The 13806-nt window shown below is 43.0% G+C and overlaps 1 protein-coding gene across 1 annotated transcript; it reads right to left on the reverse strand.

Moving 5' to 3' along the window:
- Window positions 1–1206: 1206 nt before the first annotated feature.
- Window positions 1207–11906, reverse strand: CRLF3 (cytokine receptor like factor 3). The gene is made up of 8 exons (XM_026046853.1): window positions 11901–11906; window positions 11334–11541; window positions 9311–9398; window positions 8642–8819; window positions 7618–7840; window positions 6565–6697; window positions 4441–4553; window positions 1207–4207 (listed from the first exon to the last, which is right to left on the reverse strand). Exons 1-8 carry the CDS (start codon window positions 11904–11906, stop codon window positions 3954–3956), a joined length of 1203 nt encoding a protein of 400 aa, XP_025902638.1. The 3' UTR covers window positions 1207–3953.
- Between the last annotated feature and the right edge of the window lie 1900 nt (window positions 11907–13806).

A 13806-nucleotide genomic window follows, 5' to 3' on the forward strand; every position in this document is an offset into this window, starting at 1 on the left:
TAAACACTAGACTGCAGTTGTCTAATGTGTGTTTTTTGTAAAGCTGGCAAAAGCTCTTTTAATATGGCCTTTAATATGTTCACAGCAGATTTTGTGATCTTCTGTATTTGGTGGAACCTTTAACGCAGCAGCTCTGTGAACTACAAGCCTGAAGCTAAAATCTGATGTGAGTATCTAAATCAGCCTACTAAATGCTGTATTTCCCCCTTCCTTAAAGTGATTTTTATGTTCATTGAGAATCAACACTATTGTCAAACCTGTCTTTGCAGCATGCTTCCTTCCAAATTAAGTATTTCTTAATTTCCAGAACGTTTGGGTGCTGTTGTCAACTGTACTTGAGTGAGAAGGTGTTTCTGTTGGACCAGATTCTCCTAAATCCGGTAGTCCTGGGTTGCACAACCGAGGAAAGGAACTTTGGATGAAGTAAGTTTCCCCTTTCAAACTTTCCGCTTTCCCACTGCTGGGATAGTTGATGTGAGATTGAACATACCCTCTTGGAGGGAAATACTCAGAATCCTAATATTAACCAGGATCTTTATTCTCGTAAATACGGTATTTATACAAGCTGCCCTGTCAGCAAGCTTATTCACTGGTTTCAAGCTTTAAGTTCCGTGTAAAGTAAGTGATGGAGTTAGCAGCAGAAAGCAGAAATAAGTTAAAGTGAAACTGTGCGTGTCCACTGTGGACTTTATTAGAAGGGGATTAAATAATATTGGTTCTTGCTCAGTCAGTAATGTTGACCAAAAAGTAACCTGTAGAATTGTTGCAGCACTTAAAACAACTTTAAAAGCATGGTAACAGTATAAATGGGGTAAAGACTGGTGGAATATCAAGGAATGGAGCTGACAAATACTGGAATTTGTGGGGGAAGAAGGGGGAGCATAAGAATATGATTGTAACTACATGAGACAGGCATTTAGATCTGAACTTTATAGGGAAATGAAAGTAAATGCAGACGTGAGGAAGCTCAGAAGTAACTTTTTTGGAACTTTGGAGGGAGTAAAGATGAAAGTAATTAGAAAAGGAGAAGCACTTAAACACGGGTGCAGTGCTGCAGCCAACCTAGGGTTGTGGTAACTGAGCTCACCAATATGCAGCTTTGTACCCCTGTTCAACAATTAACTAAACAATACAGAGTTGAGGGATGAAACTTTATTTAGAAAATTCAAATATCACTTGACACAAATGTCTTGGATGAGGTAAGTGAATGTTCTAGCTTCGGGAAACAACTTTTTCAGGATTTCCTAAGTTAACAGTTGTTTGTGAGGCTCCAAGAGCTAGAGGTGAAAGATTGTAAAGGAAGTGTCAAGTCTCTTATTTATCTAAACTGTTCTACAGTAACAATTGTTTCAATCCAAGCCTCTTCAGCTTTTTTTAATACCTCTTACTCAGGTCTCTTATCCTGAGATTCTTTCCTCCTCCCACATTTAAAAGGTACCGCTCTAAGAGGCAGCTGAACAGTACCTAACATGTATTGCAGGCAGCTAGTTTTATACTTAGTTTAAAAAACAAGAAAATGGGCAAGCTGGCCCTGCTCTAGATACAGCTAAAGACTAAAGTTGCAAAATCATGTTTAGCCTATTGGCGTCCTGAGCTCCCAGGAGGAGCCAGAGGACTGTACTAGCCCTTCACACTAATCCTAAGCTGCTTGGTTGGTATAGCCTGGACAAGCTGACAAACATAACCCTCTCCAGAAGTACCTGACGTGAAGATTTACACTTCATGTTCTAGGATGCTGGTAACTAGCTCCCAGAGCAGTAGTCTGACAGTCAGTGGTCTGATTAGGCTCACTAAAAGCAGATGAAAAGGTACCTGACCCTTCGATGCCTAGAATGTGTAGATATTTGCTAATTAGCTTCCCTTGAGTGAAAATATTGTTACAGCTAGTACCTGGTACCTGAGGTTTTACTAGCAAAGTAAATCTTGCTGTGCTTAGCCGTGGTGCTAGGCAGCTGCTGGCTCCACTGCCAGCCTGGCTGTCTCTAAGCAGGACTGCTGCTTTCTGACCATCTCCTGGGCTTCCTTTGCTGTAGCAAAGGAGCGGGATGCAGGATGCACTGCTTGACTGAAAATGCTCCTTGCAGGCTAGTTGAGAGAAGAAGCCCTAGAAGTTACAGGATAAGCCAGTACTAACTCCCCAGCAGGGAAATGGTTAAGTGTAGGGAGCTGGAAATACAGCAGGCTTTTACTTGCTAACACTGATGAATCTTACCTGCAGGTATCTGGTCTTTTTTACCTTTTATTTTACAGCAAATGCCAATGCCACTGCCCTACGCACATTATTTGAATGCATCAGAACTTACTTTTTCTCCTTGTAAAGTCTCTAAATCCCAGCTTCTGCTTGCTTTGGAAATTCACCTATCCCTACTGTAGCTGTCTAGGGGAAAAAGTACAGGCAGGATGACTAATCCTTTTTTGTGGGTAATTTCAGAATGGGGAACACTCATCCACTTTTTTTATGCTAGCACAGAATGCTAATGCAGTATGTTAACACTGAAGGAACAGAGTATGATGATTGTCTAAGTTTTATAAAAATACTGCTATTCTAACATGCTAAAATAGATATTTTCTGCTCTTGAGGTAAGAAGGTTTCTTAGCCCTAGCATTTCTTTAAAATAGTTTTTAAATCCAGTAGTACTACAGATTAATCTTTTGAACAGGAATATGGCTCTACTTGGTAACTGTATTCTAAGTATCATTTGCTCTTAAGGCAAACTGGTATAATGTTGTATAACTTTTTAAAATAAAAGTTGACTAATTCACAGGAAATTCTTAGCCTATGCTCCTTGATGGAGGGCACAGTGCTAAAAGAGCACCATATGCTCATTCTGAGTCGCTAAACATGTGCCAAGGTTCTTAACCCCACAACTAACACCCATCTCCCCTAACTCCAGAGCTGCAGTCCCAGCTACCTTGGGCTGTGCTCAATCTTACAGCCCAGGCTGTCCCCAGCACTCGGCACATTGACCTGCATGACTGTGCTTTAGATGCAAGGTGTTTGCTGGTATAATCCTGCACATGCTCTTTGGGATTTCTAGGAATCCCCCATTTCTTCATATGTCTCAGTTGATGGGGAGTAGAAAGCAAGGAACTCTCCTGAGCCAGGGCTCTGTGAGGAATGACAGCTGCCACCTGCATCTCATCCTGCCCCAGCAAACAGCAAGGCCTGCTCCCAAACAGCCACCAAAGCAAAGAAGAGCTGGGGAAGGTATTAAATTCAAGTGAGGCTCTAAGTACTACCATGCAACTACTCTAGAAAATATATTTCAAGTGACAACATAAGAAACAATTCAAAAAATATCTGAAAACAAGGCACTTGCAGAACTGTGAGAGATTTACCAGGCTACGTATTTAAACAGACACGTTGGCTCAGAAATCCTTGTTCTGGGGGAAGGGACAGTACCGTGTGTGGAAGAAATGGCTATTGCATTGCTGAGCATTGCAGGCAGAGCCCACTGTCTGTTCAGCTGAGGCAGCACTGGCTACGTGCAAGGAAGCAGGGCACAACGTTCCTGCCCTGAATACTGTGCTCTCTGTGTGGTATAAAGCAAGCTTTGGTCCATTGACTCCAACCTCCCAAAGTTACAGGCTTATTTCACAGAACAGCAGCATTAAGCAAAGTTAATTCCATACAAGTGTACCCTGAGACTAGAGTACAATGAAATACTGATAAAAATCAAGTCTAGAAAAAAAAAAAAGTAAAAAAGTCTTTACGGACTGTTTAAATTAATTTGCCTAAGCAAATGCTGTTTAACTTTTCCCAGAGTAACAAATCAAATATTTCACAATTACTTCTTTTTAAATGAATCCAGTAGGAAGTACAATAGAGTGGAGTTCAAGTAATATAAAGACAGGTTTTTGTTAACAGATTGTTCATATCAAATAGCTGGAAACCCAGATTTTAATATTACACTTTATACCAAAAACAAGAATCCCTTCACTTTTTTGAGCTGCTAGAACACTAAAACCTTCCAGCCTGGGTATGAGAACGAACATCCAAAATAGAGAGAACCGCAGCACTGATCGAGTACCCAGTCAAAGACGACTTCCCTGTTGTTAGAGCTAATGGTTACTCTAAGCTTGGAGTTTCCTCCCTCGGTGCTGGAAGGCCCTAACTGCACAGCCTCCATGTCAAATGTCACAGTCGATCCAGAGGTGACAGCAGGCAGCTGGTTGGTCATTTCTTTTCCATTTACAAAAACTGCCCCTGAAACAGCCAAGATACCAAATGTTACTTCTCACTCAGCATGCACTAGCAGGTGCCTCCCTGTTGTTACAAGTTTTAATATTGCAAGCAGGAACAGGAGACTTGTGATCCTACCAAACATTTTTACTGCAAAGTAGAATGTACACAAAATGCAGTTTTAGTTGCGTGCTTGTTATGCAGGGTGAGGGCTAAGGAATAGGGGAATTACGTTGAACGATGGGATTCAGACTCACCATTTGTGCTAATGCACACAGCTTTATCGCGCTGCAGAGAATCGTAGCCGTTCTGCTGCTCCACACACACCCCTAGGCTGTCTCGGCGGTCTGGCTGCCCCACGGTTTCAATTCTACCAAGCAAAAAGCGAAGTCAAAGCCTGAAGCTTTAAACCAAATTGTACAATGAAATCCAGAGAGTAGGACCCTGTCATCCCTGACGTCTGTACTGCTCCATCAGCCCTTAAGGGAGATCTTTGTTGAGTGACCAAAGGTCCTACTGGCCCTTCCAAAAGCACAAAAGCTCCACTGAGCGATGCTGTAACCACTGATCTGTACAAAAGGTAAACCTGCCACTTCCAAGGTTTCACCAACATTTAATAGAATTATCCACTATTCTAAGTCTTTTGAGATGATTTCCAATTGGAATATAAGAATCAATGACTGTACAAAGAACTATAGTCTGTAGTCATCTATAATATTGCTGATCAATACCACGTTTCATGGCAAGACAACTGTAATTTCAGCAAGTCATCAATGAGTAGTCACGTGCTCAAAGGTAGCTTTGTATGAAAGCTCCTTTTTTGCTTTCTCTGTAATTCTGCTATATTAACCTGATGGGGAAGGCTGAGGAGTTTGGTTTTTATCAATCTATTTTGTGCACATGGACATTTAAAGCCATGGAAGAGCATTTACAAGTCTGGTTTCCACTCAGCTGCAGCTCTTGGTTGGGAGAAAGAACTGACATTCTCAAGGGAATGAGGAAACAAACTGTGCAAGTGCCCTGGGATACAGTTCCCTGCAGCTGAGGAAAGCTGCACCCTTGGTGCACTTCTGCATCCACGTCCCTTCTCTTTTAGTGCCATTCCTCAAAGGTGCTAAATCAGACTTGCAGGAGAGCCCAAATAATATAGGAACTCAGTTTTACTAACAGACTAACTCAGCTGCTCTAAACACCAAGAGCAGGAACAGTACAGAGCATCACTGTAAAGTGTCCTAAGCTTTGCTTTACTAGACTGATCCTTGCTACCAAGTTAACAACTTCCTATTTTCCAGCCTCTATGATCCCTGGAGCTTTTTTTAAAAAAAGTTTACAGACTACATTGCAGGAACAATGTTTAATAAAATACAGTTGATGCCTTCTCACTACTACCAGTGCTGCAGAGCAAAACTTTGTGCCTCCATCGCTACAGTAAATGGAGCAGTTTCCCTTTGTCTCGGAGCACACGGGAGTAAATCTATGAGTGATCACGTGCACTTCATTTCTGAAGAGCTGCCAGGAGCTTCTTCACAAGAAGATTACAAAGCTGCTTCACGAACATCTGTAACATGAATTTTCCTCACGTTTTCTCAGGAGTGAATATATTTTTGTTTCAACAGCTGGAAAAAGACAAACACTAAATACTATATCTCACTGCTCAGCAAAATCTCACACCTGCTTTGAAACAGAAAGCTACTCTCAAGTTTATTTTTGAGGCTGTCTTCAGTCTTACGTTTCTTCTCTTACATCTCCTGCAGACGCGTGCTTGTTAGTGCTCTGCCATGCTGAAACAATCTCCTCTTGCAGGAGAGTCCACATTACCAAACCATAAAGCAGAAGATTTTCATGTGTTACCAATAAAAGAAGATAAAAAGAACTGGTCTGAAACAGAACTGAGGGAAACGTTAAAGTTCTGCCTTTAATTGCACAGGCACTTTTGAGCCAAGAGATATTAAATCTAACAACAGATTTCAAATGAAAGCTTTGAATCCTTTTATCCCATCTCTGACATGGCAGCTGAATACATTCTTACATTCCAGCCTTCTATAGTCAAGATAATTCATTATCAGAAAGGCAGAAATGGAACACTATGGAATAAATTATAAAAATGCCATAAACAAGCCTCTTAAGTTGCCTTTGAGGGTTGCCTACTGTACAGCAAGAACAGTTTTATTTAACCAGAGAAAGACGGAATAGATGTTCAAAGTCTTTGAGGTCTATAATTACAAGTGATATATCCACAAGGAAGTGGATACTAGAAGATAGATGTGCTACTTTGACTAGGGCTGTGCTGATGTTGCAAACAAATCAAAGGGAACAGCGCAGAGAGGGAAGCTTCGTTTGCTGCAGATGGACCAGACAAGAGCACTCCACAAAGTACTTGCCTGAACGTTAACGTCTGCCCACAGGAGTAAGTAGGAGCTTTGGAGTAGAGCACACCGCATGACTGCGAATCGTTCCGCAGCGCTATGTTTCTTCGACTGCTCAAACTGTAGCCCTCCAAGCCAGTTGTCCATTCTTCAAAGAAAAATAAGGATGAACATCAACTAGATTAGGCATTATCTGCACAAAAACCACTCTGCTGCATGATCTACCTAAGAGGTTTACCTCTTATGAAGCTTAATTTATTGTTGAAAACAAGATTTTTTTCCTCGATGGAAAGATTTTTTTTTTCCAAGTCATTTTCAGTTACAAAACCTACTGCCTTTAAAAACCTTGAAAGAGAATATAAAACTGAAGTTTTCTGTCTCAGTCAAGAACAGAACTAGCTTTACAAATGAACTATACACTTGTTTTGTGAATGCAGGTCATCAAAAAAAAATGATGGAGTAGGAGTGGGAGACAAGGGGACAGGAGGAAAATCTTCAGTTCTGGCCTGTAAGCACTAGCTAAGTCTGCCTTTTTTTTTTTTTTTTTTTTTTTTTCTCCATCAATCTCTTATTTTTGAGCTCATTTCTCAGAAGAGGGCAACACTCTCCTACCTTAAGGAGGGCAAAGTCTTCAGGCTAACACAGGAACCAAAAGCTGAAACAGTCCACATTCTCTGCTTCTCTTTGCATTCAATGCTCAAATGGGCTGCAGAGAAAGAGCTGTCCCCACCTCAGTAGTAGATCTGAGCACAGCCCACATTTCATAAAAATATGAATTAATAAAAATGGTGAACATCCAAGTTTCCCATCGATGCTTTCCAAGCCCAAAGATAGAGCTACCTGGTGGAAATGCTCACTAACCACCACTCATACCACAAAGCTGAAAGCCAAATTAAGCAACAAATAAACTCTAGCATGGAATGAGAATGCATGATATGCATATTCTAAGTGGGGAAAGGCCCTCATCAGACAAAAACAAGCCCCCCAAATTATTCAACCATAGACCTTCAGGAGTCTTGGACTTATGACATGGACTTAGGCTCAAGCCAAATAGCAGGGTAACAGTACCATGGGGAACTAGCGTGGTGTGGCCGATCTGAGGAACGCTCCACGGGCTCCACTCTTGCCGCCCATCTCCTCGGGCACAGACTCTGAACTGGTAATCGACGTTAGGATCAATATGCAGCACTATGAACTCCGTCTCCGAGCCGACATAAACGTCCTCAAAGTGACTGGCAGTGCTCTTACGATACTGCAGTCTGTAATCTTGTGGTACGAAGTCCTCATCCACCTAAAGAAGCATTTATTTCATTAATGAGGAGCCCTGCTCTATTTTTACCCCCACTTTCCATCATAGAAGATTAGGGTGGAATTGCAGGCTGCGATTCAAAGAGTTACAAAGTGTTCAAGAACAGAAAATTTGCCCCAGAAAATAAAATCAGCTTGAACCAATTAATACAAAATTCTAAAGTCAAAACTGAAGATAAATTTAGAAAAGAAATTTAGTGCCAATTTTTAACAGCAAAGGAAGTTTGCTGTTACCCTTCTTAAATTATTCTAGAGGATGATTTCCCATTCTCTGATACCTCTAAGTCAAAACACTGAGGTGTTGTGCTTTCCCTAAGAACACAAGCACATTTAACTATAACAGCATAACGAAACTGGTTCAGCCTCTTCTGAATGAAAGCACTGGCTCTTCTGAAGTGTCTTCAAGGGGGACAAAAGCACCATGAAGTTCAGTAACAATGAGAGCATCCAGCTATTGTTGCTCCACAAATGAACTAGACAGTTCCACAGCACAAAGGGCTTCATGTGAATCACATCTCTCAGGAACAGGCACTAAGGTTTCTAGATGCTATTTTACAAACAGTAGTCATGGACCACAGATATGATAAACAAATAGTAAAGTGTATCTGATGAATTTATCTTTCAGTATCTGAAAGTGGCATTTCTTGCTTGTCCAATAGCTTCTAACTGCACACAGGAGTGGACTATCCCTTTAAAAATAGTAGAAAATTTAGAAAGTGGTATTTTCTGTTTCTTTCAAGAAAGCACAAGTTTGAATGATTTTCTCCCAGTATATTCTACCTACCTTACACCATCGGACTAATATACCTCCAGGCTTCTCAACGAATTCCTCTAACTGTACAGGTGGGCGAGATGCTACAGTCCCATGTCTGAATATTTGATTTTTCAGTATAGTAAGAAGGCAGTCGTCCAACTGGGCAGATAAACAAGGCACATCGACCAAGGAGGGAACTTCTGGTAAGCTAAGAAAGGAAAGATAGCCACATCGAATGGGGTCACCTCCCACAAATCTGTATGTCTTTCATACATTTGAATTTATATGTATTTTGTGAGGAAAGAACAGCTGTGGAAATTGGTATGCATAGTTCTAACTATGTCTTTGAGTCTTTTAGAGTCTTTTTAGTCTAGATGCAGAAAATATCCAGCGTTTTGGTCCTAACCAGACTCTTTCTTGGGAAATACTCTCAAATACAGTGTTCCATAGGGAGCGATTTCATAATTCACAAATAAACAGCCTGTATTTTTACAGAGTATATTTTTACAGAGGTTGAAAACTACTCCATCTGTGATTGCCAACTCAGTGAAAGTCTATGAAATACAGAGGACAGCAAAAATCTCAAACAAAACTTCTATGGCAAAGCAGTGGAGGGCTTTTATTTCAAAGGAAAAAGAGATCCTCTGTAAAGGAATAGCACATGTGCTGCTGTCTCAGATCACTGTATCAATATCTTACCTATCTAGCTGAATATGTAAAGCTTTTTTTGTAAAGCTGCATAGTTTCTCATTCTCTTGTCCCACATCTCCATGGACTGCACTCTCTCCTGGAATCAAATGGTAAAAATATTCCTAATGAGAAAATGTCCAAGACAGGCATTCTTCACTTCAAAGAATAACCAGTTCTGACACGAAGAACCAATTAAACATGCAGCATTCTCAGCAGTTTTGCTAGACTCTTAGCTAGAAAACAAAATTATAGGTAACAATATAAAGCGTATCTAGCAACTTTTGAAACTCTCAAAGCCTTCTGCAGGCACACCCATAACAGATGTAATAATTTGCCTCAGGTCTCAGACAGTAGCAGAACTGGGGGCAGATGCCAGGCAGATGTGGGTTCTTAATTCTTTCCTCTATATGCTTTAAAGGGAAGGGGTGGGGGGAAGGCAAGGCACCTTCACAGAAGAGAATATCAAAAAAGCTGAAACTTAAGACCAAAAATGTAACTTCAGTCACTGTTTTGCTTACTACAATCTAGATAGTCACTATTGCCATAATGTATGAAATAACCTGTACATTAAAGTGTGGGGATGAACAGAAATCTCTTCATAAGCTTTCCATGTAAAGTCATGGCTCACACTTCAGCTGACAGAGATGCATGTTCCCTCTCCTATCTGATGACTTTATGGTAATTTACAGCATTAGCAAGCTCTGTCTCTGTTTCCAAGTGGAGGATTACAAACCTCTAATGAAAAACACAAGTCATAATTGGCAGCAAGAGGTTTACTGAGCATGGAGGCTTAACTCCTTTCTGGCTCTGATGTAATCTCTCTGCTCACTTTAACGACACGACAGAGGAGAGAACTGTGACCCAAGGGATAGGAAGGGCACAGCTAGGCAGTATCTCACGAGATCTCACAGAAACTTGTATAAAACACAGGCAATCCTTGTCACCACCTTGTGATTCAGTGACTCTATATGTAAAATAGAAGCAAGTTACTACCAGCTGTTCCAGAGGCTGCAGTAGTAGCAAGAAACCAACAACTTAATTCTTAAATGCTGTCGCTTCCAAGCCAGCCTGTTCTTTAAGCACTAAGCTCCCAGCTGAGAGCAAGCTGGTAGCTTTCCTGCTCGTGGGAGACTGACTGCTCAATGCACTTTAGTTCACAAAACTGAGATCATGTTGAAAGAAAGTTAAAGTTGAGACATGAGAACAACGCAAAAAAAATTGCCAACATACTCATGGCTGAGACATGCTCCAGTAAGTTCTCCAATGTGGGGAAACAGTCAAGAGTGACATTCCTTTCTGGCTAGGTATTTAGCAGTACTAAGGCATGTTCTGCCCTCTACACATTTGTTTTTATCCTCAAATCTCTTGGAAGAACCCTCTTCCGTATGGCAGCATGCATGCTTGTGTTCCCCACTTATAGGAAAAATACTTGTTTTACTTCATCTGCTATTCCATAAGCTGTAAGTAACTTCCAGTCACAAATGTTAGAACATTCACTCATTCAGTCTGAGTGGTAACCCACTTTCCAAAATTAAACAAACTCAAATTTTAACTAATTTTATCATGGTAATGAGAATTACTGGTTTACAGCAGATGATGTTCTTCCTTACAGAGGACTGACATAAAATTTATTCACCACTGTAATTCTGCTGGACTCAGCTGCTAACTTAGTAAGACCCACAGATTTTTATTTCATTTTAAAGCAGCCAGACATAGCTCTCTCTCAATCGTCCTGGGGTGCAACTCTTCAGCAAGATGCTCTTCTGAAAGTAGATGCTGTCTGTCTTTAAAAGTAGCTACACTAACACAGGTACAATCACCCCTAAGCATGCAGTGAAATATTAAAAGATGTGTTTGTAGGAGATAATACTGATAGTTCTTTTCCTCCATCTATCCACTTGTAATGCCTTTGTAGTCGTTGGTATGGCCCAAAATGAGTCAAATATATTGATCATAACAGGCAGCTTCCGGTCTTCAAGAGAAGATGTTCTAGAAGGCAGAGCTAAGACTTAAACAACAGCTCCTGCCTTACCTTCACGGAGCAGGTCATCAGCTGTACTGACTCCATGCTCTATTAGTTTCTGGCATTCATCCAGTGGTTTGATGCTCTCTTGCTCTATAGTATCTACTTCCTGCAGCAGTGACACCAGTCGCTCATCCAACAGCTTCTTTAGGGTCCCTTTTAAATCATTGAAGTGTTGCTCGAGGACATCTCTGGTCAACGTTGCACTCTCTCTAATCTAAATTGAGGTAACCAAAAAGAGAGACTCAGGATTAAAAAAAAAAAAAATCAAAGATCATACATATCTTTTATTTTTCTGACCACCTTATGGGCATCTACCAGTGAAAAGAAAAAAGACCACAGGTAGTTGGCAAATTAACATAGTCATTTCAGTATAGGTACAGCAGGGAAGGAGGCAAAGAAACTAGCCTGGACAAAGGGAAAAGCATATTAGCTAAGCAAAGCAGGGAACGTCTAAGGCTAGAGCTAGATACAAATTGGATTATTTGTAATTCAATTAAAGAAAAATCTGATTGTTCTCTTGGTCTTTCCTGCCCATTTTCACACCTTCTGTCATCCTACTCAAAACTACCCTACCATCATATACGGGTAATCCACACTGGAAAGAAAGAGTATTTGTCTTCTCTCTGTCTAGAAGCACTTTGCCTGAGTGTATCGTCACGCTGCTTTTTTAAATCCTACCGTAAGTACTTTCTTTTTAATCCTACTAGAGCTACTTTCTTTTTAATCTTTTTCAAATAGCCTCCTGTGGATTCTTTTGGATGTGTCTGTGCTCCAGGAATACAGGATAGGGTGAAGAGCAGATCTGTTTTGATTCTGGAACAATGAGATCACAGAGGGTTCTTCGAGTGTTTATTAAAACATCTGCAAACTTGACATTTGCAAACTTGACGAATGTGATTTTTAGGGAACAAAATGCATTTGAACACACTGAACTAATGATCCAAAAGTCAAAAGTAAACATCTCCCTGTGAGCAGCCTAAGTTAAGCACACAAGGAAATGCTGCAACATGCATGCAGCCTTACACGTAATATCTAGATCTTTAGATGCATGGGTAACCAACACAGGAAGTTCTCGGGTTAGGTAAAATAAATTTCCTCTTCAAGTAATATTCATGCACCTCTGCAGCTGCCGTATAGCTTCGTTTCCCTTCTCTTGCCACTTTAATGCTTCACAAGAAAAAAGGAAGTATTTAGCTTTGTATAGGGGTGGGGTGGAGGAAGACGGAGAGAAAAGTGACTTCTCCAAGCCCCACTATGTGCAGATACAAACCCAGCAAGCCAACCTCAGAGTTACAACCGGCTACGCAACCAGCAGAGCGTAGAGGAAATACAGTCCTTAAAATACAGCACTGCACAAAGGCTTTCCAAAACCAGATCCCATTGGTCCACAAGAAAAGGATGTGACATAAGGGATCTAAAGCGCTCACACTTGGCCACCAGTCTCCAAACAATAAAGTTCTACCTGAACTCCAGTCTAAGACATGCGGCATTTCTGCTCATTCGGGTTCCTTGAGTTCCCCTTGCCTGGCTGCTTCTTTTTGGGCCAGAAGAGGTGAGCAGTCCCAAAGTTGGAAAAGGAGAGCAGAAATGAACACACTCGGGCTATGAAATTCCCTTAGTGAGGGAAAGGAGGGCGAGTTGGCAGAGGCGGCCCCGCTCGCTCTCAATGCTTATCAGGCCACAGCGGATGGCAGCGCCTGGACGGGGCGGACAGCGGGGGCGGACAGCAGGGGTGCATCCTGGCAGCAGCTGCTCCTGATGAGGCTCTCCCCTGGCCGCATCCGCGTGCCTGGTCCAGCCCGTGCCTGGTCCAGCATCTTCCCCAGCAGGAAACCCTCTCCTGGCCCCCGCACCCAGGGCAGCACCCAGCCGAGCTGGCACACGGGCAGCGCCGGGACTCGGAGCCACCAGCGCGCTGGGATGGTGCCCGAAGCGGGGCCCAAGCTGCCCTTGTTCGGCGGGACGGAGAGGCTGGAGCGGGGCCTGGCGCCCGGCGGCTGCAGGAGACCTCGCTCCCCAGCGGCTCCATCCGCGCAGGGAAGGCGGCTCGGCCGGAGCGGGCTCCCCAGCCCGCACCCCCCAGCGCCTCCGCCGCCCGCGGCGCCCGCGGCCCCCGCCGCGCCGCCCGCCCGGCCCCGCCGCCCGCCTCAATATCTCGGGGCGCCGCCCGACGGGGCGCCCGCCGCGCGGCCAGCGCTGCCTCCCGCCGCACCGATGCCCGCAAATAAAAACTGATTAAACGGGAAAGGAAGCGGGAAGAGGAAGGAAAGCAAGGAGGAGCAGCAGCATCAAGGGCATCTCTCTCTTTGGATCCGAGCGGGTGGCTCTGCAGCACCAAACGCGAGGAAGGTCGCTGGACTCCCCCGCGCGCAGAGGATGCGCCGGCAGCGCGTGGCCCACGGAGAGCCGCTGTGAGGCGCTCGGAGGCGCCGCCGCCGCCGCCGGAGACCCGCCCGCCTCGCGGGGCGCGCAGCGGCGC

Source organism: Nothoprocta perdicaria, unplaced genomic scaffold, assembly GCF_003342845.1.
Source record: "Nothoprocta perdicaria isolate Ctin4 unplaced genomic scaffold, notPer1 scaffold_46, whole genome shotgun sequence".
Lineage (NCBI taxonomy): Eukaryota > Metazoa > Chordata > Aves > Tinamiformes > Tinamidae > Nothoprocta > Nothoprocta perdicaria.

What these genes read in the sequence shown, in the direction of transcription:
- CRLF3 (XM_026046853.1), bottom strand. An exon ending in GGGCAGACGTTAACGTTCAG is followed by an intron (nt 4,554 to 6,564) that starts GCAAGTACTTTG and finishes TTTGCTTGGTAG; the next exon opens with AATTGAAACCGTGGGGCAGC. An exon ending in TGTGTGCATTAGCACAAATG is followed by an intron (nt 4,208 to 4,440) that starts GTGAGTCTGAAT and finishes TGGCTGTTTCAG; the next exon opens with GGGCAGTTTTTGTAAATGGA.